Source organism: Schistocerca piceifrons, chromosome 1 (genome assembly GCF_021461385.2).
Source record: "Schistocerca piceifrons isolate TAMUIC-IGC-003096 chromosome 1, iqSchPice1.1, whole genome shotgun sequence".
In the NCBI taxonomy this organism is placed as follows: Eukaryota; Metazoa; Arthropoda; class Insecta; order Orthoptera; family Acrididae; genus Schistocerca; species Schistocerca piceifrons.
In genome coordinates, this window is record NC_060138.1 from 875,876,962 (window position 1) to 875,901,864 (window position 24,903).

General features: G+C 37.8%; 1 protein-coding gene across 1 annotated transcript in view; it reads left to right on the forward strand.

The window, feature by feature from the left end:
• LOC124716352 (protein sidekick) overlaps nt 1-24,312 on the forward strand; it is a 416,456-nt gene extending 392,144 nt beyond the window's left edge. The window contains exons 33-36 of the mRNA XM_047243167.1: nt 17,128-17,285; nt 17,437-17,599; nt 20,028-20,356; nt 22,518-24,312. Of these exons, the coding sequence (XP_047099123.1) occupies nt 17,128-17,285; nt 17,437-17,599; nt 20,028-20,356; nt 22,518-22,760 (893 nt within the window). The 3' untranslated portion in view covers nt 22,761-24,312. The remainder of the gene's footprint in view (nt 1-17,127; nt 17,286-17,436; nt 17,600-20,027; nt 20,357-22,517) is intronic.
• Nucleotides 24,313-24,903: the final 591 nt, after the last annotated feature.

Here is a 24,903-nt window from a genome sequence, read left to right on the forward strand (position 1 = left end):
TTGTTCGGCCACCTGGTGCAGTTCTTTCTATTGCATGCCACTTCAACAGCTTGCATGTTGATGAAGGTGAGATTAAATGATTAGGACAACAGAGTAGTGTATAATATACTTAGAGCATCCTCAATAAAATATACTAGTGTGTTTTCATCTATTCTCTAAATATCCGTTTTCCTGTGTGATGATCGAATTGGTAAGGTAACTGGTTTTATCTGTGTTATTGAGAATGTTAGATGTCTGATAACTGCAGCATAAATATGGCATTCCTGCTCTGCTCCTCACTGTCAATCTGCTTTGTAGAGATGAAATGAAATGACCGTATGGAGTTTGGCCGCCTAGTGCAAGTCTTTTTAGTTGACACCACTTCGGCGACTTGCATCTCAGGGATGATGAAGGACAAACACCCAGTCCCCTGCCGGGACTCGAACCTGGGCCCCCTTGCGTGGTAGGCGGTAACGCTACCGCTGCACTGCGGTGGCAGACATTGTAGAGATTAATGTCAACAACTGAATTTTTTTTTAATGCTATCTCCTGCTGGCCGGATTTGACATTCAACACTGCTTCTTTTTGTAGTTTTGTGAAGCTTTATTTGATCCACAATTGTGTAAATGTCTGAATTAACTAGAATATCTGCCAAACTGTATTATGTAGAATATGGAATTGAGAATTATTTAGGTAGAATGAGGTCACCGACAAGAACTGACAGTGTGCATCGTAAGCATGTTTGTTGCACACATACAGAAAAGCACCAGGATGGAACTTGCCCTTAGCAGAAAGTGCTCCTCTTTATGCATAGATAGGATTTTCTCACAATTACTATAATTCATAAATAAGTAAGCCCCCAGAAATCACAAACATTAAAGGATAAATAATTGTGAGAGGTGGGGTCAGGCAACCTGATCTTCCCCGCCAATCATTATACAGGGTGTATACACCCCAGGACAACTGAGAAATCTGGGAAAAACCCTGGAATTTTTTCATTCGGGAGAAAACTGGGAAAAACCTGGGAATCTTTTATAATCCCGGGAATTTTCATTGTTTTCGTTTTCAGTTAAATTTTTGTGGTTTTGACTGGTCAGAACTGCTACTCTGACAAAGAATTTTACTTTAGCCCACTACTGTAAATAATGCTGCAGCAATAAAACTTAAATGGGGGAGGGGGGGGGGGGGAGGGAATAAAACTTAAGTTGCAGAGGAAATGCACTATTTATAACAACAAAACACAGCACACACACAAATGTCTGTTAACAGCAAAATGTGTAAAAGCTTTAGGACGAAGACTATATAATACTTCATAACAACAAACTGCTTCTGATGAGCGTGACGTCACAACTGTTTACATTAGGTTCATTTAAGCAGTTACCAGTGGGCTTATGCATATGCGCAGTACTGTCGCATATGAGCAGCACTTTCTCCCGCATCTGGCTGCTTGAAGTGCGGTTCTTAGCTGTATGAGCAATAGCAACAAGCAGCCAGATGCTAACAAAAAAAATTTTTCTGGCATGTCCAAGCTGCCAGATTTGCACATCGCAAAGCAGTCTGAGTTGTAATAGAGTGAGGAGTAATCTCCCCGTGAACCGTGGTGGTTTTGCTGTTTCCACTTCGTTTACAGCTCTCAAATCAAATGAAAACAAAATATATTTCTGTGGCTGGGAGCTATAAAGTGAATTAAAATACATTCATATAATTACAGAAGGCTGAAATATGTTGTTAGTTTCAGTTTTCTGATTTCATTTTATTTCCAGGTTTTTGGCAGTTGGGCATTAATTGCCTTGCAGAACAGTGAAGTTATTTTTGTTGATTTGCTAACAAAATTGGCTTTAATTAATCTTTTCCATAGAGGCAGCCAATTTATTTGAAACAGTATTGGCTAGTGTCAACAGTTTGTGCGATTTCAAGTGCCCTTTTTTATCATCTGGGACATATGGCATTATGCCATAATAAAGAACTAAACATGAGATTATTATCTCATACTGATACTCCAAGATGATTTTCATCTGGAAAACCACACTGAAAAGTTTAGTATCAGTTTGGGACCTACTTCTGTGTGAATTTGGACATATAAATGTGCTCTTTAAGCTGAATCATGCATTTTAGTGTGGTTTACGAAATTCTGATGCTCTTGGAGTACCCTCTGATGTCCTGTTTCATTTATGACATAATGTGAGATTTCTTAATGCTTTATACGTATGAACATATGGGCTACCTACATCATTGTAGCTGCACACGCATGGTAACACCATTTTTTGGTGCTCTCTGACAACTGCTGAAATGAATTGTAACAGGTCACGGGAAAATATTGCAATTGTTGGTTTGAAAGTGTTACTTTCAAAGTATATTTTATTTTACACAATGTGAATTATGTTACACATGCGAACTGCTTTGAATTTCTTAAATCACAAAGTGTTTGATTTTCATTTAAAGCTTAACACTGGGAGGGCCAGCCACTTAGAAGAATTTTGAGCCCAGAAGACCAGACATTTATGGCATTGCTTAAAATTTTACTCTCACATTTGTGTGATGTATCGAAGTGTAACACAAGCAAAAATGACAGATACTATATGTGAAAGCTTAGCTTTCCTTCTAGCTACACTATGTACATTAATTTAAACTATTTACTTTTCCTATTTGTGTGCTCTTGCTACTTGGCAGTGATGTTGCTATAGGCTGACTACATCATGCATCCTATGCTCTGAATCACTATGTTTACTTGTGACACATCTTCCAAAAGACAAAAATCAAATTTTGGAAACCGCTTTAAAAAAGCCACACCATCAGCATTAGCCAAAATTTTTTAAAAACAGGACGAAACCTTACAGCTCAAGCATGTTTTGATACCTACTGCATTTCCAAGGGAGCAAAAATTGTTTGCAGAAATTGAAAACTGGCAACCAGAAGTGGATTTCCAGAATCGATTTTGAAATGTTAACATGACCACCCAGAAGCAGTATTGGAAAATTGGTTTACAAAATCTGGTTTTGGGAGCCCCATACAAACATGACAAATATCTGCTACCATCGGCTGGCAGAATCATGTGACACGAGCTATAATTGGCTTTCAAAAGCACATCCCAATCTTGATTTTGATACTTCAGAAACTAACGTTCAGTGTTTGGTGGAATTCGACTATATACTTTTGTAATATGAAAATATGCAACTTCCATGTTGGATCTTTCCAAAACGCATTTTTTAATTTTTTTCTGGGGTTCATTTTGTAAAACTCTGCGAAGTTCTGCGCCAGTTTATAAAACCTTAACCATTCAAAGGATTGATAAGTTTTACGGTTCAGCTGGAAAATATACTGTCACTTAACACGGAAAAAGTGTATTTTCACCCAGGAGAAAGTGTATTTTTAATTGGGAGATCTGGGGAAAAAACCTGGATTTTTTTCTCCTTGTCTGCTTATACATCCTGTTATAATTGCTTCACAATGTTGGACAACACAAAGCATCTACAATACTGATGCTTGAATTACTCTGAAGAACTGATTGTGTAGAAGTTAAAGATATTGCAAGATCCATTACCAATAGTTCTCACATTATCATCTTGCTATCATCACCATAATTTCTACAGCCTAGCAAGCTGTTTGTTGCCAGCTGGCATCTATACCTTTTAGACTCTTGAAGATCTGCTTCTACAACCATCATAAGGTCTTCCTTTTGGCAATTTCTCAACAGAATTTCAATCAAAGTATATTGAAGGAGTCCTGTGATGGCTGTTCTCTTCATGTGACTGTACTTGGCTTACTTCAAGGCTTTCCCGCAGATATTTTTCCTTGTCCAACTGTTAACAGACATCTTCTTTTTTTATTTACCAATTTCTTTTTTAGACAATAACAGAGGAACTTCACTTCTGTTGCTTTGATATGACTCGGTAACTAGTGAAATAATTGTTGTTGCCTCCAATCTGCTTGTGATGAGATTGACACAAGCAGTGGAAGCCAACATGTTCACATGTTTCCATCAGGTACAAAGTACATTTTTTACATGGTGATCTTGGAAGCCTGGGGAAATGTTTCATCCCAAAGTGTGTGACATACTTTATGTTTTGAGAAGTTCTGTATTTCTTCAATCTCTTGGCATACCATGTTATCCAAAGAGAGAGAACACTACCCAGGCACAGGAAGTTAACTCAGGAATAGGTAGCTGTTCAAAATCCCTGTCCAATTCTTAGATGATTCCTTGAAGATCAGAATAGAGACATCCAGGCTAAGATAGTATACAACTTCAAGAGAATGGAAAACAAGAAGATTCACAAGAACATACATGAAATGGAGATGTGAAGGAAACAACCAAGAGGAATACCATGGGATAGATGGCTGAAAGGTGTGGAGGAGTGTGTTGAAAAGAGAGGTGAGGACTGGCCCAGAGTGAATACAGGAAGATGCGGGAAAACAGGACTAGATGGTGAGGCATATGTTCCAAAAAGACCCAGCCTGGAACTGGAAACTTCTCAAGATGGTTCTGAAATGAATTGATCATGCTGTCATGCTTTTATCATTTATACACTGAATTTACCTGATCCAGCTCTCTACTCCGATCAGGTCAGCTATTTGTATTTGCATAACCAGAGTTGTGCAGTTCATGAAACTAAGGATTGGTGCTGTCTTTACAGTTCAGTAGAGTGCCAAAACATCTTTCAAGCAAGATGGCACAGTTGTAAGATACTGGATATGCATTCAAGAGGCTGGGGGTTTTAACCTTCATTTCATGCAGCAAGATGGCACAGTTGTAAGATACTGGATATGCATTCAAGAGGCTGGGGGTTTTAACCTTCATTTCGATGCAGATTTCCCAAGGTTTCTATAATTTGATTATGGCATATGTTGGGATTGTCCCCTTGAAAAGGACATGACCGATTCCCTTACCATGTGTACCATATGCTCGTGGCTTTTTGGAACATGTTGATATCATGCATGGACCAATATAGTTACAATGAAGATACTGTAGTATGTAAATGTAGTGTGATAAGGTAGGGCTGTGGGTTTGTTGTGGTGAAACTCTCCAGTAGGTGCGTCAACCTCTATGTTTTCTTTTTGCCACTATATATTGTCTTCACTGTGTATGTCACATGTTTTGCACCTAACAATGGAACATTCAGCTTAAAATAATGTCAGTGTTATGGAAAGGGTAGTTGCAAATGCAACTCACTCACTTATTACCTTAGTCTCTGGCTGCCAAGCCCAGACTGCAAGCAGCAGCGCACAATGGGAGAAGCAAACTGGATGGTGGGAGTACAGAGGATGGTGGCATGAGGAGGAGGAGGAGGAGAAAGGATAGCAGAGTACAAGTGGGGGACTGTAAACTATTACTCATGGGAGCATACAGGAATGAGATGGGGAGAGGGTAGGGCAGCTAGGTGCAGTGGGAAGGTTAGACAGGGAATGGGGTGGGGGGGGGGGGGCAGTGGAAATAGAGAGAATTAAGAAGACTGTTGGTGCATTGGTGGAGTAGGGGGCTGTGTAGTGCTTGACTGGGAACAGGAAAGGGGATAGATAGGTGAAGGATAATGACTAATGAAAGTTGAGGTCAGGAGGGTTACGAGAAAGCAGGATGTATTGTAGGGAGAGTTTCCACCTGTGCAATTCTGAAAAATTGATGTTGGTGGGAAGGATACATATGGCACTGGCTGCCACAGCTTGTTAATTGTCATGCCCACTTAGAACGGTGCACAGCGGTTGCAGCTTAGCTCGTAGATCACATGACTGGTTTCACAGGTAGCCCTGCCCTTGATGGGGTAGGTGATGCTTGTGACCGGACTGCACCACATGGTGGTTGGAGGATGTATACGACAGATCTGGCATCTAGGTCTATTACAGGGATATAAACCATGACAGAAAAGAGTGGGAACAGGGGCTGTGTAGGATGGACAAGGATATTGTGTAGATGTGGAGAGTGGCAGAATACCACTGCGGGAGGGGTGGGAAGAGTAATGGGTAGGACATTCCTCATTTCAGGGCAGGATGATAGGTAGTCGAAACTGGACAGTAAGATTCAGTTGCTTCAGTTCTGGGTAGTACTGAGTTATGAGGGCAATCCTCCATTGTGGCCAGGCAGCAGGATTTTGGAAGGTGATGTGGTGACTGGAGAGATAAGGCACAATTTTGGAAACGTAATTATGGTCTGTGAAGGCCTCAGTGAGACTTGTGGTATATTTCGAGGACTGCTTGTCACTACAGATATGACAGCCAAGGGTGGCTAGACTGTATGGAAGGGACTTTATGGTATGGAATGGATGGTAGCTGTCAAAGTTGAGGTATTGCTTGTGGTTGGTAGGTTTGATATAGACAGAGATGGAGGTCAACATCGAGGAAGGTGGCTTGTTGGGTTGAGGAGGATAGTTAAAGTGAACGGGGAAGAAGGTGCTGAGATTTGGGGAATGTGGATAGGGTGTCGTCACCCTCGATCCAGATCACGAAGATGTCAGTGAATCTGAACCAGGTGAAGGGTTTGGGATTCTGGATGGTTAGAAAGTTTTTCTCTAGATGGCCCAAAAATAGGTTGGCATAGGATGGTGCCATGTGAGTGCCTATAATCATACTCCAGATTTGCTTGCAGGTGACACTTTCAGGGCAGAAGTAATTTTTGGTGAGGATATGGTTGGTCATGGCAACTAGGAAGGAGGTTGTAGGTTTGGAATCCATTGGGCATTGGGAAAGGTAGTGTTCAATATGGAAGGCCATGGACATTAGGGATGTTAGTGGAAAGGGAGGTGGCATCATTAGTGACAAGCAGGGCACCATGTGGTAAAGGAACATGAACTCTGGAGAGTTGGTGGAAGATATAGTTCGTATCTTTTATATAGAAGGGCAAGTTGTGGGTAATAGGCTGAAGTAATAGTCTGAAAGTGTTGGTCAACAAAAGCGGAGATTCTTTCAGTGAGGGCACAGTAACTGGCCAAAATGGAGCATCTTGGGTGGTTGGCTTTTTTGCACTTTCGGAAGCATGTAGAAATATGAGTGCGAGGAGTGACGGGGGTGAGGAGAGAGATGGAGTCAGAGGGGAGGTTCTGGTATGGGCCTAAGGATTTGAGGGGAGGCTGGAGATCCTGCTGGATTTCTGGAATGGGGTCACTGTAATTTGTAGGTGGATGAATCTGACAACTGGCGGAGTCATTCTGCCAGATAATCCTTGCGGTTCAAAACAACAGTGGTGGAGCCTTTGTCAGCTAGTAGGATTATAAGGTTGGGATCACTTTTTAGGTGGTGGATTGTGGCTGTCTCTGCGGGTGTAAGATTAGCTTGTAAGGTTAGTCCTGGCTGCAACCCCTTCTTCCGCAGTGATTCCATCTGTTTATATTCCACCAGCCCTTAACCCTCACCAACATGGTCCTGCAAAGCCATGTCAGCAGGCCCAGACCTCCTTCCAATACCTTCTCTCCATCCATAAAATTCTCCTGCTGTGCAATCCCAAATTTCTGGATCCCACGTCACATACTGAAACACTTGCCCTCCAGAAAAAAATCTCCACCATATTAATTCACTTCCTACTTCCACCTTGGGCTACCACTATCCTCCACCTCTACAACAGCTTCCAAACCCCCACCCCGCATTCCTTCATAGCTGACAAACCCTGCCTTGCAGACCAACTATATTACCACCATACAGAATCCATGCCTTTGCCTATCTCTACTCAGCATCTCCTCTATATGGTGAGTAGCAACTATCCTTTTCATAATATTGTCATATTTTGCACTTACATTGATGTACCCTCTGAAGTTTTGAGTGAAAGTTGTGATCTTGTGTTCTGTGCTGTTTCTTTGAGACTGTAACTTTTTCTTTCTTTTTTTCTTTTTTTTATTTATTTTTTATTTTATTTTATTTTTTTATTGTAGTGTCGAAGTTTTGTGTGAAAAATACTAGATCATTTGCAAAAACAAGACATTTAAGTTAAGATCAATCTGTTGACCGCCTAATATCTTTCCATCATGGATACTTTGTTGGCTCATTTCTATCTCCGATTCTTGGATTACCTTCTCCTGGATACAATTAAACAGAATTAGTCAGATGGCATCTCCTAGTCTTATTCTTATTTTGTTTGCAAATAGTTCAGATTTGTGTGTTTGTTAATGATTATTATATAAGCACTGTTGTGCCCATTCCAAATGCCTCCATTACTTATGAGTGTGTCCAAGTCTCTGCAGTCTTCTCAAAATCAACAGATTTTGTGATCACCTCTTTTTTCCCTGCTGGCATTTTGGTTTTGTTTAAGGCATTAATAATGAAAAAGTGTTATGCACGTGACCATCCTCTCCTGAATTCTGCTTGATCCTCTCCTAGTTGCTGATCTATCTATGTGACTCTCTCTTTGTTCATGCTTATTCAAGGCATGTTGCTTCAGAATGGTTGGTACACAATTGTATGATACTGAGGAAATTTAATAATTTCTTTTCTTTTGTCCATCTCAGCTGCATCAATACACAATTTTTGCTGTGTACCGGTTTCAGGCTGACACATCCATTCTCAAACTTCACACCTTGTTATTAACCATAAGTAGTCATACAGCATGGTGCCAAAAAGCACGAATAGCTTCTGTTTAAAACTTCAAACTGTGAGCAACAAGTACTCTCATTGAACGATGTAGGTTCAGGTATAATGGTAGACACATAAGAAAAGCTATCTTATCAATGGGAGTTCTTGTTGCTCACAGTTTGACATTCTGTAAAAGGCTATTCATGCCTTTTGGGACCATTTTTATGGCTAACTAAGTTAATAACAAGGTGTGGTTTAAGAATAGGTGTGTCAGCACAAAACTGGTAACCACTGTAGTGAAAATTGTGTATTCATGCAACAGAGAGGGAAACAAAATTATCAATTTTCTCAATACTTTGTATTCTATTCTGTAATGCTTTGGAGAATATCTTGTATGTGACTGAAAAAAAGTGGTATGCCTCTGTAGCTGTTGGCATTTCTTTTGTCATCTTTCTTGTGTAACAGGTGAATAACTGCATTGCTCCAAGCATCTGGAGTCTTCTCTGTGTGCCAAATCTGTTGAAAGAGTTTTTGACTGTGCTAGTACTTTGTCACCAGCCTATCTAAGAATCTCTGCAATGATTTAGTCTTTGCCAGATGTTGTGTTATCTTTTAGGCATTTTTTTGTTTGTCTTTATCTGGTATGGAGACTAGTTTACCAAATGCTGACTGGGAAGTATCCTGCACAACTAGATGAGCCCATTGTCCCATCCCTTTTCTTTGTGAGTGGTTTGAAATATTTGGCTGCATGGTCACAATTATGTTTGTTGTTCAGATTAATTTCCTGATATCATGCTTAAAGCACAAGTTTGGTGCTGAACAGCCTTGGAGCTTTGACTTGAGGGTTTGATTGAAGTCTCTGATGTTATTCTGTTTTGTTCCATTTCCTGTTCTTCTCCTTTGAAGTTCTCTCAAGTGGAGTTCACTTTTTTCTACGTTCTGAATGGTTTCTTAGATAATGATCACGTTCATATTCATAACCATAGGTACCTTTTATTTTTAGCTAGAAATATTGTTTGTTTTGCTCCTGCAAGGATTCTTTGAGCCATTTTGTTCTATTCATAAGAGTCTGGTGCATCCTATTTTGTATTCTTATCTTCATTTTTATATTTTATTAATGTTGATTTAAACATGACTGTAGGAAAACATGATTTAAACTTGATAATGAGCTGCATTTCATATTTGGACTCAAAGTAGAATTGAATTTATAGATATTTTGTTAAGGATGCTGAATCGAGAAAGCTACAGTGCACAGGAAGCAGTGAATAACACGATGGGAAGTTAATATGTTTGATTCATTAGTATGATTTGGAGCTGAAAAATGTGTCGTGTCCTATGTAAAGTTTGTTTCTGGACTCATAAGTTATATTGTTTACTTTATTCACTGTAACTGTAATTTTTTTCTTAATTGCTTTCTTAAATAAGTGAAGATTATATGCTGATATTGTAATCAATTCCTTCTCGGATTACTTTCAGTTTTGATCTGTTTGTCAGTATTGCACAATTTTGAGAGAAACACAAGATAGAAAAATCATCATTGTGTTTCATTTACAGTAAAGTGGCATGAAAGTAAATAATATCACTACTTAAACAATGTACAGATTCAATTAAACGAAGTAACTGGCTATTTAAAACACTGAAGATGACAAAGCAATTGGCCCAAAATATTGTTAACATTTTTTGTGTTATTTAATTTTATGCATATTAACAATTAATTTAAAACTTTTTGATAGAGTTGTGTATTTTTATCTTGATACTATTCTTTCATTGGTTTACAAATGCCATTGCCCTTTCATCTGACCTGTGCTGACATAACATTTTTAAAAATAATAATTTTAGAATTAACAGCAGCCTCAGTGTTTATTTACTTATACAATATATTTTCTTTTCCAACAGCCATGGAAGATTGGGCTACTTGTAAGTTTCAAGATGTTTCTTAACTGAGAACAAATAGTATAGTGCCTTACTTGAAATCTTTTCCAAAAACTGAGCTTTGTTTGCTAATAAAGAATCACTTTTAGTATTGCCAAATGATGTAGTTCCTCCTAGCACATAATAGTAAACATGTAGAAATTTTATGTAAGTGTTAATGTATGTCTTTGCATGTAAACCTATACACAAAGACCAATGTGAACCTGCAATTAGATTTGTACAAATTATGGCTCTTTTTTCCAAAATTGATTCCAATAATTGTGCAGAAATTATATGATGGAAGATGATCATTATCTACATACTCTCTAGTCCAAAATCTATATATGAATGTTAAATATGAGGATAAGGCAAATGAGAGCATTCACTTACCAATTAGTATGCTGAGAATACCAGGGAAAGTGGACAATGTGTTTGAACAGCTAACAAAATTAATTGTGTATTATTGGAACTGGAGAGTTATTCATGAGAATCTGAGACTCTTAATGACTGTTCATTCACTTTAACCTGCCCGTTTCTCCCATATATCTTAGGCTACTGTCATTTTTTCTCATGAAAATTGATGTTAATCTGAGTTGTTTTGTGTTGATGATGTCTCTGGATGAATAATTCCTTTTTGGCAGTTGACAGGTTATTTTTCCAAATTTTTAGGTGTGCTAGTTCATTGATGAAAATAATCGTATGTTGCTGTAAATCTTTGATGTTGAATACTTTTCTCATACAATATGTATTTTTAATATCCTTCATTATGATGTAATGGAAGAATAATGAAATCTAAATTGCATAGGGCATTGTACTGAACATCACATACATCTGTCATCATTCTGACATTGTTTTTGTATTTTATAACTTAAAAACATCTTAGGTGATTCCTAAGGAAATGCGATCTTTTGCTTTGCTTTCACAATCAGCAAGATGAAATTCATCAACAGATATTTTATTATGTTAATATGTTCATGTTTCTGTTCAATTAACAAATGTGGTATGCAGATAATTTCATCTTGCAACATTTTTATCAGATTTCATACAAACATTTTTTCCCCTTTGTATTCTTCCTCTCATGTTTCTCTCTCTGAGTTTAGTCTCAGATTTTTTTATCAGATCATTCTCTCATGACAAAAAGTAATATTTTTATTCAGATTTGAGTTTATTGCTGACCAGGGAGCTACATTTTTATAATAAATAAAATCAGACAGAGGAAACTCCAGTGAGGAACATCAACAATGTTGGAAAAGACAAGATTACTACTTACCGTAAAGAAGACTCATCAATTTGCAGACAGGCACAGTTAAAAGACACTCACATAGCTTTCGGCCACAGCCTTCATCAGTAAAAGAGGGACACACGCACACACACACACACACACACACACACACACACACACACACACACAAGCAAGCACAGCTCATGCACACATGACCGTTATCTCCAGCATCTCGGGCCGGAATGCAACATCACGTGGGATGCAAGCACCAATCTGGAGTGGCTGGAGAAGGGGAATGGGAAGGGATGTAGTGTATGTGTGGGGAGAGAGATGAACACTGTCTAGTGGATTGACAGGGGCTAGACTGCCAGCTGGTGCAGTGTCAGGAGGTTGTGGGGCAGGGAGATGGGGACAAAAAAGGAGAGGAGCAGGGAAAAACAGGTGGATGTGTTGGCAGAGAGCTGCAAATAAACAGGATGGGAGTTGAGAATGGGAAGGAGATGATAGGACAGAGTTGGTTGAAACAGTTGGGTGTGGGGACAGTATTGGCAGTATAGATTGAGATTGGTATAATTCTCCTTCCCCTTCCTGGCCCCTCCAGATTGCTGCTTGCATCCCACATGATGTTGCATTCTGGCCTGAGATGGCAGTTGTGTGTGTGTGAGGGTGCATGTGTGTGTGTGTGTGTGTGTGTGTGTGTGTGTGTGTGTGTGTGTCCCTCTTTTACTGACGAAGGCTGTGGCCAAAATATATATGTGAGTGTCTTTTAATTGTGCCCGTCTGCAACTTGATGTGTCTTCTTTACAGTAAGTAGCAATCTGTCTTTTCATACATTGTTAAAATAAATAAGAGCTACATGGGTTAACCTCTTTCTAATACTGAAGAATAAATGGATGTACAGGGTGTATGGGCTACATGTATACACAAACAAATCCATATAATGAAAGAACTTGACACTTAATGTTGTTGGGTAAATATGAAATTGACAGAGACACTCTCCAAGATGTAATCTGCACTGAGTTGCATGGTGCATGTGTGCCAGTTACAGGGCACACCTGTCTTCACATGTTGGTGAACTATGCAGTGCCACAGATGTCTCCTGACATCATATTCCAGCAAGATGATGCCCCCCCCCCCTCCCACTATCAAGGAGATGTTTTCACATTTCTCCATGAGACATTCCATAAGTGTTTGATCGGAAGGGAAGGGCAGTTTCCATTACTTGGCCCCCTTGGACTCCCAATCTGACTCCACTGGGGGTTTATGACAGACATTGTTTACAGAGCAAGGGTTTGAGACATGTTAGATTTGAGTCAAGAGATGTGCATCGCATTAGAGTCCATAACACCTGTCGTGCTTATGAACATATGGCGAGAAGTGGAGCACCATTTCGATAACAGTAAAGCTACAAACAGTGCCCACATTGAACTGTACCATCACACATAAAAATGTTCGAGCTCCTGTGTACAATGTTTGGTGAGCAAGCCTATAAACCTTAATAGAAACTGAAATATAAACAAATGTTTTTGTATACGTGTAGCCCAGACACCCTGTATAATACTGGCACAACACTCAGTTAGTGCTGTGATTTGGAGAATGATGCAACATTTTTCATGTGTCTACTAAGATTGCATGCAACTAAATGATCTGATTTAAAAATTGATTTTGTGGATAGCACATTTAAAAACAGTAATACCTAGTATAAGTAGGATAATACTGATACTTGAGAACATGAATTTCAGTGCCTACTCAAATACTTTGGCCCATCCCAGAACCTGTGCTCACACTTTTCTGTGATTGATTACTGGTATACTTTCGGCTGTCCAAATTAGTTGTCCTTTCTATTATTGTGCACAACGTTATGATGGCCAATCCAGTCATGCTATGATCTGTGTTGTTATGCATAGTGGCTGCCTGGACTCCAACCAGATTGGGATTGAAATGTTGTGCTGGTAATGGATTCAATAACTGGGCTGGACAATCAAAAGCACATCATCCCAGAACGAGACCTCAGAATCCATCTCCCTCCTCAACCAAATTACTACTCTCACAAAATCCTTAAATTTAAACAAGACACTCTATTATAGCTTGTTACTATGCTCCTAAGAGTATCTCAGCTCTCTTCTTGATCAACATGTCCTATCCACTGCTTGCATCAAGAAAACAATTTAATCATTTGTTTGCCATCCCCTCAGTTGTGCCACCATCAGACACTCTCCAGATGTCCTGGTGACTCCAAACTAATACAGCATTCCCTAATACAGTTGATAACTACTTTTTTTACTAGGGTTCATACATTTCTTAAAAGTACAATATGTTTTATATTGTGTAATGAAAGTCCTTACAAGTGCTTGTTTTGTCCTCCATTTATTACATTGATTATAAGTCTTTATTTTTGTCTTGCCAGTTATATTCAAACTTAAAAATCGATTAACTTGTTGAATTAAAAAGGTGAAAAAAAGACTGCATGTATATGTCAAAGGTTATAGCAGTTATGAGGGTCCCTCAGCTGTGTGACATGTAGGGAGAGGGATAAGGCTATTCCTGCCTCAGTTAGGGTACCATTACACACAGTACTAGCAACTAACATGGTTTGCTGCATGTTAACTCATTTCTGCAGTGCCTTTAGTGGGAGATACTATATGTTGGCAGCAATGGCAAGGGGCACAGAAACCTTAACTAAATAATACACATGTGAGTGATTTATTGGCCATCCCTACTTGTAAGACATTTTTGGTGAACACACTGCAGAACAGATATATTTTTAAAATTTTGATTAAAATACCTGGGAAGTGTGTGTTTAGCCAACTGTGGCCATGACAAGGTGAATATAAAGAATGGCAAGTGCCATTGAAAGACATTCAAAAAGGAAAGTGTAAGCTGTGCTTAAAGGACATTGATATGATGTTGGAAGAACCAGCAGTAAAAGCCCATGTGAAAGGTATGTGTTTATGATGTTAAATGTAACTTGATTAGAATGACTTGACTTGGAACAGTAAAAGATTAGTGTGCAATCATGATAGCTCGAAACTGTGAGAATTTACCGGAAAGATGGGGTACTTGACAATCAAAATAACAATAAATGTAATAGAGGTAAAGGTAAATTACTTGGGTGCTGCAGTTAACTGCATGCTACACCCACAAACTGTATCGCAAAACTTATAATTCCCGAGCACTTTCATTATATAGGTGACACAAAGATGTAGAATTTTCATAGCAAGATGATTTTGGCTTAAAAATGTGAATTATGGACTAAATCATTCAAATTCAGTATGGTGTACACTGGATTGTTTCTCGGCAGCTATCGAGACCCAATGAGGATGGAGCTGGGTCATGTGATGGGAGAGCTTCACTGCTGGCAAGTCAAACCTGGAACTGGAATGCTAGAGGACGCAAACATTTAAAAACATTATGAGGCCCATCTAGCAGACTGTACAGAAAACATGATACATGATGCAAATTTATTTTATTCTTGACCTCACTACAGCAATGAGTGCAACTATTGTCAGTAAAGAAAACATGTTTAAAAGTCCTTAATTTTCATTTTGTAAATTCTATACGAACCCTGTTACCCATTAGTGTTTGTCCTCCGGAGTGGAGACACACAAACAAATTTGCGACACAGCAGTAGGCACATACTTGTAGTCCTCTAATGCCAGCTTTGTTATGGCCACCTAGAGGAAACCTTCCTAAGCACCCAAGGTCCAAAATTCCTTGTCTAGTTAAGCCAATTGATGATTTAAGCCCAGGACTAAGGCCCTAAAAAGTAAAAAGTCACTCCTCCTCAACATCAACATCTCTCCCATTCACTTCATCTAGTCCTCCTCAGGCAGCATGCTACCTCCTGAGACATTGACCCCTATGTATCTGTAGGCTCCATAAAAACTTCTGTTTCTATCAAGCACATCTGCAGTGATGGGCACTAAGGCCTTTACAGACAAGCCTCTGAACCTAGTCCAAAAGCAGATTTCTCATGCCTTGCCCTTATACACTGCCAATCCGTTCACTTCCATGAACCAGCTGCAAAAGTGCACATCTTTCACTACTCGTGTAGCTGGGAATAACACAACCTTTTATCCTACAATTTTCCTGGTCTCCATCTCCACTAGCCTCAGTCCCACACTGTTTCCTCTTTGCTCACTCTACACTCATACATTCCTCTCAACAGTCCCTCTCTTCTTCTGCTCTATCTTGCTCTCACAGTCTTGTGCCTCACCTCATTGTATGCCACAAACAACTCCCACTGCCTCAACTGAATGACCAAAGTGAACTCAGCACTGGGCTCACAACCTTTTACTCTCAACCATCAGCCACTCTTCCCTTCAACACTCCCTCTCACTTCCTGCCTCCTTCCTCTCCCTGCCAGCTTCACTCGATTTATCCCCTTATTCCAGTCGAGCTGCAGATACAGCACATTGTAGTTGGCCAGGACAATGTAGTTAAGCAGTGTGTGTGTGTGTGTGTGTGTGTGTGTGTGTGTGTGTGTGTGTGTGTGTGTGTGTGTAAGCTTTTAAGACAGATATATCCGAAAGCTTAGCAACATTTTCAGTCTTATTCCATGAGGTTTTGAACTTGCAGCGTGATGACTTTGACATCTTGCTATGACATTTCGACTGACAAGCCATTCAGCCATCCTCAGGTGAGTTTTACACTCAACTGAAGGTGGTGGAATGTTTGTCAGCCAAAATATCATGTCATTCAGCTGCAAACCGGAACATTCAATACGCTGGGAACACTTCAAGTGTTCAGTCTTGTTTATGTGTCTATCAACCACTAAATGCCTCGAGGATGTGGTGAGTCATTATCTGTCTCCTTCCGCGATTTATTTTCCATCAAGAGGTATCTGTCATTGTTAGTGTCTGGTATAGAATAGTTCTGTAGTGCAGTTGACTGTCATTAGAGCCGCTCCAATAAATGCCATTTTGTTGTATCTTGATATGGTATATAACAGTAATGTGCCATGCAGTCAGGAGTATCCACTTTACTAGCAAATATAGTTTCCTATTGAGTGAAACTGGCTCAATATGGTTTTTTATGGTGGCATTCATGTTGGGATGTAGCAATCACCACACTACTAGCAGTATACAAATTTTCTTTCTTGATTCTGAAGTATTTTTATTAACATATGTGAACAGTTCACTATAGTTCACATTGACATGCTATTCATAGCCAAGCATTTTATTTGTGATGATGGTGAGTATGGCACTGAGAGTGGACACATGTTAATAAAACTACTTTGAGATTGGGCTAGAAAGTTTTTATATTACTGACATATAGATATCATTTTCTGTACTAAAATAAATATTTCATATTCATTTATGTCTTTTGTTGGAAATGCTACCATCTGAGAACACAGATTTATTGGCGTAGTGTTATATTTCGTGTAATAAAATTCTTCTGTCTGATGTGTTATTTGTACCTTGAGATTCTTTTATGAGATTCTTATTGTACATCCTTTTTCTTGCTTTTGTGTTTTGATTTTGTGTAATATTTTAGAGATATGTGTTCATTTCTTGTAAATGTTACAGATGATACAAGATGGCAGACAGTGATACGCACAAAAAATGGGGAACTTCAAGAATTTACCATATCTTACCAAAACTTATTACCATCAACATCATATAAGTTCAGACTGATTGCTTATAACAAGTATGGAATTAGCTATCCAGCTTATTCTAATGATGTGGTATGTAAAGAAAGAACGAGTTAAATGAAATATGGTATTTTCATGTACTTTATTTTTTAACTGCTGCTTTTGTTGAAATAATGTGGCATAATGATAGTCTCATATGCCGAAAATGAACTTAAATGATTTTCCTTTTCAAACAATGTTCCAGGTTTTAACTCCATCAAAGCTTTATGTAGAATATGGATACCTGCAGCAGAAGCCCTTTTATCGGCAAACGTGGTTCATGGTGGCTCTTGCTGCTGTCTCAATTATCATTATTATAACTATTATAGCAGTACTTTGTGTTAAGAGCAAGAGCTACAAATATAAACGTAAGTGCAAATGATATCACAGTGACATCAAAGAAGTTTGAAAGACACGGCAAAGTTTTTATAATTACATTACTTCAACACAGTGACAATGACAGCACAGTGATAGTTTCTTATTTACATTAATGGTGGTTATTATATAATGGGTATCCACTGATCCAGTTACCAATGTATCTTATGTATTGTAATTATTTCCTTATCAAATGTTGACTCTTTCAGATTTGATTACAAGTCAAAAGTCTTCAAAATACTTAATTTGCAATTTTTATTGCTCTGAGAATTCTCTCTTGTTTCTCCATTTTGATGTTAGTAATAACTAAAGCAATGTTATTCATTGTGACTTTCATTCAGTGGTGCCTTCGTTGTAAGTAAATCTAGTAAAGTGATTCAGTAAAATTTTCTTCTCATTTAAAAGTATTTTATTTTTAGGTGTAATAAATATGTTGCACTTCTATCAGTGGATGCCGACTTGTTATATAATTCTTTATATTGGATATTTATCTTGTAGTTATGTACACTGCATTGATGTATACAGAATATGTATGCCTCGGGACAACCGGGAATTTTTTGAGACATGAGAAATCCAGGATTTTTTTAGAGTTCCAAGAATTTTTTGTTGTTTTGGTTTTCAGTTATATTTTTGTAATTTTGACTAGTGGGAACTGATACTCTAACAAAGAATTTTACTTTAGCCCATTACTGCAGAATAATACTCCAGCAACAAAACATAAGCAAGAGAAAAACACCAAAATAAAACTTTTATTGCAAAGTAAATGCACCATTTACAACAGAGAATGGTGCACACGCAAGCGTCTACCAATGGCAAATTGTGTCAAAGGCTTTAGGATGATGACTATGCAATACTTTGTAACTAAAAACAGCTTTAAATGAGTGTAACATCACAACTATTTACATTTCTAACAAGTCACTGAAAAATGTTGTGAGTGGTGATTTGGGAAGCTGTACTTTCAAAGTAAATTTCCTTTTATGCAAGATGAATTATGTTACATGTGAGAAAGTGCAATGAATGTCTTAAACCACAGAGCATTAGATTCTCATTTGAAATTTAACAGCGAGGACTAGCCACTTAGAAAAGTTTCGGGCCTAGAAGACCAGCCATTTATGCCATTATTTGAAATTTTTCTGCCATGCTAAAAAAGATCAAGCTTCAAGGTTACTTTTTCATGTTTATTTTAGTTCTTTCATAGGTAATAGATTATACAGTAATGATGGAAAAAGTATAATTACTCTTTTGAAAAAAAATGCAACATGAGTTCTTGAGCAATTTAACTCATAACTGGCTTTTCTGTGGGAAAGTCAAAGTACTTGACAAAACATATATTCAGTTCAGTGAAATATATGATCACACTTGTCAGAAATATTCAGTTGTGCTCTTAGGATCCTGCGCAAGTGTACCCTCAGGGGGCAGGGGGTTGTACAGCAAAAAAATTTTGATGACCAGTATTATATTTGAAAGTGCAGCTTTACTTGTAGCTACACTGTAGGCATATTAATTTAAACCATTAACTTTTCCTGTTTGTGTTGGCTACAAAACGTGTCCTATGCTCTGAATACCTGTTATCATTGACTAGCAAGATCACATGACATTACCTATGATTGGCTGCCAAAAGCAATCCCAATTTCAGTACTTTGGAAGCTATTGTACTGGATTTGTGGAATTTGTGTTTGTACTTTGGTAACACAAAACTGTGCAAGTGTAAACATTGCTGCACATCAAAGATCCTTCTAAAAAGCATTGTTTTTTGCACTGGGTTTTGTTTCCTAAAGTCCTGGGAAGTTTTATGCCAGTGTATGAAACCTTCATCATTCAAAGGACTGATAAATTTTACAGCTCCAAGGGAAAAGTAAATTGTCATTTAACATGGAAAAAATTTACTTCCACCTGAGAAAAAGTGTATTTTTAGCCAGAACATCTGGGAATACTTTTTCTTGTCCATGTGTACACCCTGTAATAAATTGTCTATGAAACTCTCCCTTTATCAGTAGCTCTTTGAGACTGTAATTTGCTGACATGGAGCTCTTATTTACAAAAATTCTTATTCTGCACTATACAAATATGATGCAGTTACTTGAATTTTCTTTAAACAATTTTATTTAACTTACGGTATTTTGGCATTTTTAAATGTAGCTTGTATCATGCTTATTTCCACTAATATAATTTGTTAAACTGTTGTTTTGCCTTGGTCATTTTTGTTGAACATCATTTTATGCATGTGAAGATCATGCAGGTGATTCCTGTTGTAGTTTTTTGGGAAGTGGCAGAATCCTTTTAAATGGTCGGATGATCTGGAACACTGACCAGAGAGAGATAACATAAAATCACTATGTAAATGTGCAAGAAGCTATTTATTTCAGAAAACTTTATCTTTTGTATTTTCATTTAATTTCATAGAAAATTAATGTATTTCAGAAGAGGCACAGAAAACACTGGAAGAGTCAATGGCAATGGATATAGAGGATCGCCATGAACTTGCTATGGAAATATACAGTTCCCGTAGAAGTGGAGGAACTAGCATGGCTGTGGGAAGCTGTGGGACATTATCCAAAAGAAATACCCTTGGAAGGAAATCAGTTCACCAGCCACCTGGACCACCTATGTTGGGTAAATCACCACCGAGGCCCTTGCCATCATCAGTTACCTACCACAGTGATGAAGAGAGTCTTAAAGGTTATGATGAAAATCCTGATGACAGCAGTGTCACTGAGAAACCATCAGAAATAAGCTCCACAGATTCACAGGTATCCCATTGCTTCTATTGATTTGTTTGTTATTTATTTGTTAATGTAGTATAGGAGTGAAAATTGTAAAATTATAAGGAGACAGAATGGCTGACTCCTACTTACCTGCAAGTGGAAAAATTCCAATTTCTGCTCACAAACCCCTTTAAAATTAGAAGAAAACTGTACTTAGATTTTGGAAATGTTAGTTTTTTCCTTACTGAGGTGCTAGATTGAGAGGGAGTCACCTGCCATGAAGTGTAAGGGTAGAAAAATTTGGAGCAAAAGGCATACAAGTAGGAAGGATGTCAAGTGTAGTACACTGATAAGCACTGTGCCACCTCAGTTCTGAGGTTACAGGACAGAGTGAGAAGTAAATGTGGATTAGAAGGATAAAAATGAGAAGTAGAGTGAATAGGACAGCTAAGAACTAGGAAAGTGGAAAAGGAGATCAGGGATAACCAAAAAGAGGTGCAGGATTGGGGAAAATGAATATTAAAACAAATAATTGAGTTAGTAATGAAATGCTTCTGGTGTGTGTGTTTGTGTGTATGTGTGTGTGTGTGTTCAAAGGATAACTCAGGAGAGTGGTAAGTTTTCTTTCTTTTGTGTGTGTGTATATCAACACCTCAACACTTCCACTTTTCGACATTTGTATAATGATTTTCGTGACTTTTGGCAACATGAATGGCTGGTGTTATGAAAAATTCATCCTCAAAATCCCAGCTAAAGATCTGAGACAAAAGTTAACAGAAAATACATCAATAAGTGGCCATGAAAGACTCAATTTTGTATCATTTGTCTTATTTCCAGTAGTCTGTTAGCATTTCCTCTCACTCTCTCTCTCTCTCTTTCACACTCACGCGCACACACACACACACACACACACACACATATGCACATTTTTATTTTTTCCCATCTCCATACCCTAGTTCTTAATTTCATTATTCGTTCTACTTGAGATTTCGTTTCACATTAATCCATTTTTACTTTCACTATGTCCTCCTATCATACCTGGACTGAAGCCAACACAGCGCTTACCAGTTTATTACCTTTGACCTATACTTTCTCTTATACCTCTCCCTTCATATAATCTCTCCCTCACTCTTTACAACAGGTAGGTCTCTTTCAACTTCAGGCCTGAGTGACATGTTCTCTTATCCAGCCTTCACCCATATCTGTCTTTTCTACCTGTGGAAGCAACAAACAGTTCCAAAGACTAGGTATGGGTTTTTTCTTTCTTTAAATGTGTCTATCGACAGTTTTTGAAATATCACCTCCTGAAGGTAGATAACTGAGCTACTCTCTCCTCATAATTTTATGGAAAATATAATAATGCAGTAACAAAGTATGAAATTTATGAATACAATTTTTTTATTATGTTAGGAAGAACTCTGCTAACAGCTGATAAGATTGTTATTTATTAAAACACAGACGGTTGTGTGGCTTAAAACTGCATCATCAGATGCAACAGCATTAAAAGATCATAGGCTTACCCTGTGCTCCTAGACAAAATTTGCTATTCACAGAATGTCTTCAATACTATGACGAGTGAAAGGTAAAGAAGATGTGCTCCATTCTTTAAAATTTGCCTGCATCGTAATGTCAGGGTAGATTGGTGCAGGGCAAAGCAAAAGCGGCTTTAAGCTGCGAAACCAGTAGTGTTTTAATAAACAACAATTTTACCAGCTGTTAGTAGAGTTCTTTCTAACATCGTGCCTTTCAACAGCTGTGGTTGCCCAAAATATAAATAGTTTGTGGCAATTCTGTAAGCATTAAAATAATATTAATGAATTGTATTTGTAGGAATATTTTAATTGTGGATGGCTACAATCAAATATTAGCTGTAGCACAAACCTAATGTTATGTGTTTCATTCACAATTTTAGGGAATCAGGAATGCCAAGCACCAACCTGTAACTGATTGATGCATGGCAGAAAGAAACACAAACAGCACACATTGTGTTTCTATGCCCCAAAAATCAGTCAGCTGCAGGTGAGGGGTTGCCTTTCCTCACTTAGTTTATTGTTTATATCCAGAAACTTCCTTTATTGTAATCGTTAAAACAGATTTTTTCCTCAAGTAATGTGTTAATGACAGACTGTGGATCATTTGCTCAATATGTTCACAGCTTTTGTCTTGTATGTAGTAACATCTTTTATAAGTTCCTTCCATTTTGCAGGGATCGGAGAGTGAAAATGAGAGTGAGCGATCAGATCCTCATTCATTTGTAAATCACTATGCAAATGTCAATGACTCTCTAAGCCAGTCATGGAAGCGCCAGAAACCTGTTCGGAATTATTCCAGTTATACAGATTCAGAACCGGAAGGAAGTGCTGTGATGAGCCTAAATGGTGGACAAATAATCATGAATAATATGGCAAGATCCCGAGCACCCCTTCCAGGGTTCTCTTCTTTCGTATGACTAAGTGCCTTTATTGTCTTCTGAAACTGAAGTAGGAAGGAATTAACAGTTGTACTGTGATGCAGTGTATAGTTGCAGTCTAAGTCAGTGCTCGGCAAACAGACTGCAAATTTTAATTTGTACAGGCTGTAAGTTATCTGTCGTGACATACAAACTGTACATATGTATAGAAACTTGTCTGTTTCTTCTCATACAGAAATCAATGGCATTATAAGTTTACAGGTGTTTGCCTAGCCATTTACATGTGCCACGAAACTGAAACCAAAGGATTGTTGTGTTCATCATTCACAATACAACCACAGAATTGTGTGGTATCTTTTTGTATTTAATATCAAGAGTGCTCCCTCATTCCTTTATAAATCACTAGGTGAATATGATGTGTTGAATGATTGAGCCATTATTTTCATGTATTTATTAACATTCGCATCAGTAGGTGAAAAGATTAAAACATCATTGTTAATTTTATTGAGTTCTGTTGCATAGCCTAAGTACTGCCTTTCATGCTCATGCCACTATTTTAACAGATCTTTGCAACTATTTTTCACTCTGTATTTAAACTGAAGTGTTGACTTACGATTGTGTTGTGCTTGAGTGAGTTAAGAAGCAACAAATGTGATGTCTGGTTTGTGAATATTTATTTCAAATTGAAATGTGTGCCAGAATGAGTGTTGTACAGTTGATAGTAGCAGTGTTGACAATGCTGTCAAGAGTAATTTTATATGGATCTTATTCTTGAACAGTGTTTAGCTCCAAGAAAGCCATTTATAAGAATAACGTGAATGTTTGCTGTTAAAAACAAAATGTTTTGTGAAAAAGAAGTGTGTTTCCTACAGAGATCCACATTGGGACCAATTAAGAACAAGATAAACAGAATAACTGTTTACTAAGACATTTTTGTCCCAGTGACAGTGCATTTGATTTATGATAAAGAACTAGTGCTAAGCAAATCTGTGATATCATTTTACAAATTTTTATTATTGTAATTATTATTATTGTTACTGTACATTTCCTGCACAAAACTGAGTGATTATACTGAACCTTTTAAATAATTTGCTGTTATATTACTAACTGTGCACAAAAGAATTCAGCTGATGTAAAAATTGGTATTGCACTGTATTTCCAAGAACGTTATTTGCTCAGAACTGGATGTGTGTAAATTCTGTAAAGTTTTATGATAGTTCTTGACATTGAATTTTTTATTGTTAGTACATCTTAGAGCAAAACAAGTAAAAAAGTGGACAAGTTTAAGTGTTTCTGCCAGTTACAGGCAGACCTATTGTGTACTGCTGAGAGATAAGACTTAACCTTTTTCATTCAGATTATATAATTTTGTAAAACCAATGAATCTGTCACACCTGTATAGTGTCATTACTATAGCATCAGCCTTTTACGTTGAACTTTGATTAATTTAATAACAAATTTGAAGAGTGACCAAAGAATTATTAGAACTGGCCCATGAAGAACTGAATGGAGTAGTATCATGTTCTTTGCCATCATGACTGAAGATAATATGAGCTGTTAAACTATCAGAAATAAAATTTGAAGAACTTAAGTTTTTGATGCCAGTTCATAGAATACCGCGTACCACCCACTTCCTCTCTCCTGTTAACTGCTATACCATTAGAACTTACGATAGTGACATTTGGATTACATAGAGAGAATGGTCTGACAAAACATAAATATTAGTAACACTGCATCATGTTAAAGTCCACATTTTCATCGGAGACAATTTCTACCAAAAAGAAGAGAAATGGTGAGTGTTTCCACCACTTTGTGCTCAAAATGTGCTAGTGTTATATTTATGAAACAAATGCTATCCGCTTTCTTAAGATTACTGTACTGCAACGTATTTTCTCATGTGCATAAGCACTACCATATTTACTCAAATCTAAGCCGCACTTTTTTTCCGGTTTTTGTAATCCAAAAAACTGCCTGTAGCTTAGAATCGAGTGCAAAGCAAGCGGAAGTTCTAAAAAGTGTTGGTGGGTGCCGCCACAACTAACTTCTGCCATCGAATATATGTAGCGCTACACAGGCATGCTTTATAGGCACAAAGATAAATACTGGCACCAAATCCTCTGCGTCAGTAAATAAATTAAGAAAAAGGTGGAAGACGAGCTTTTTTCTCCGGCCCGAGCTTCGA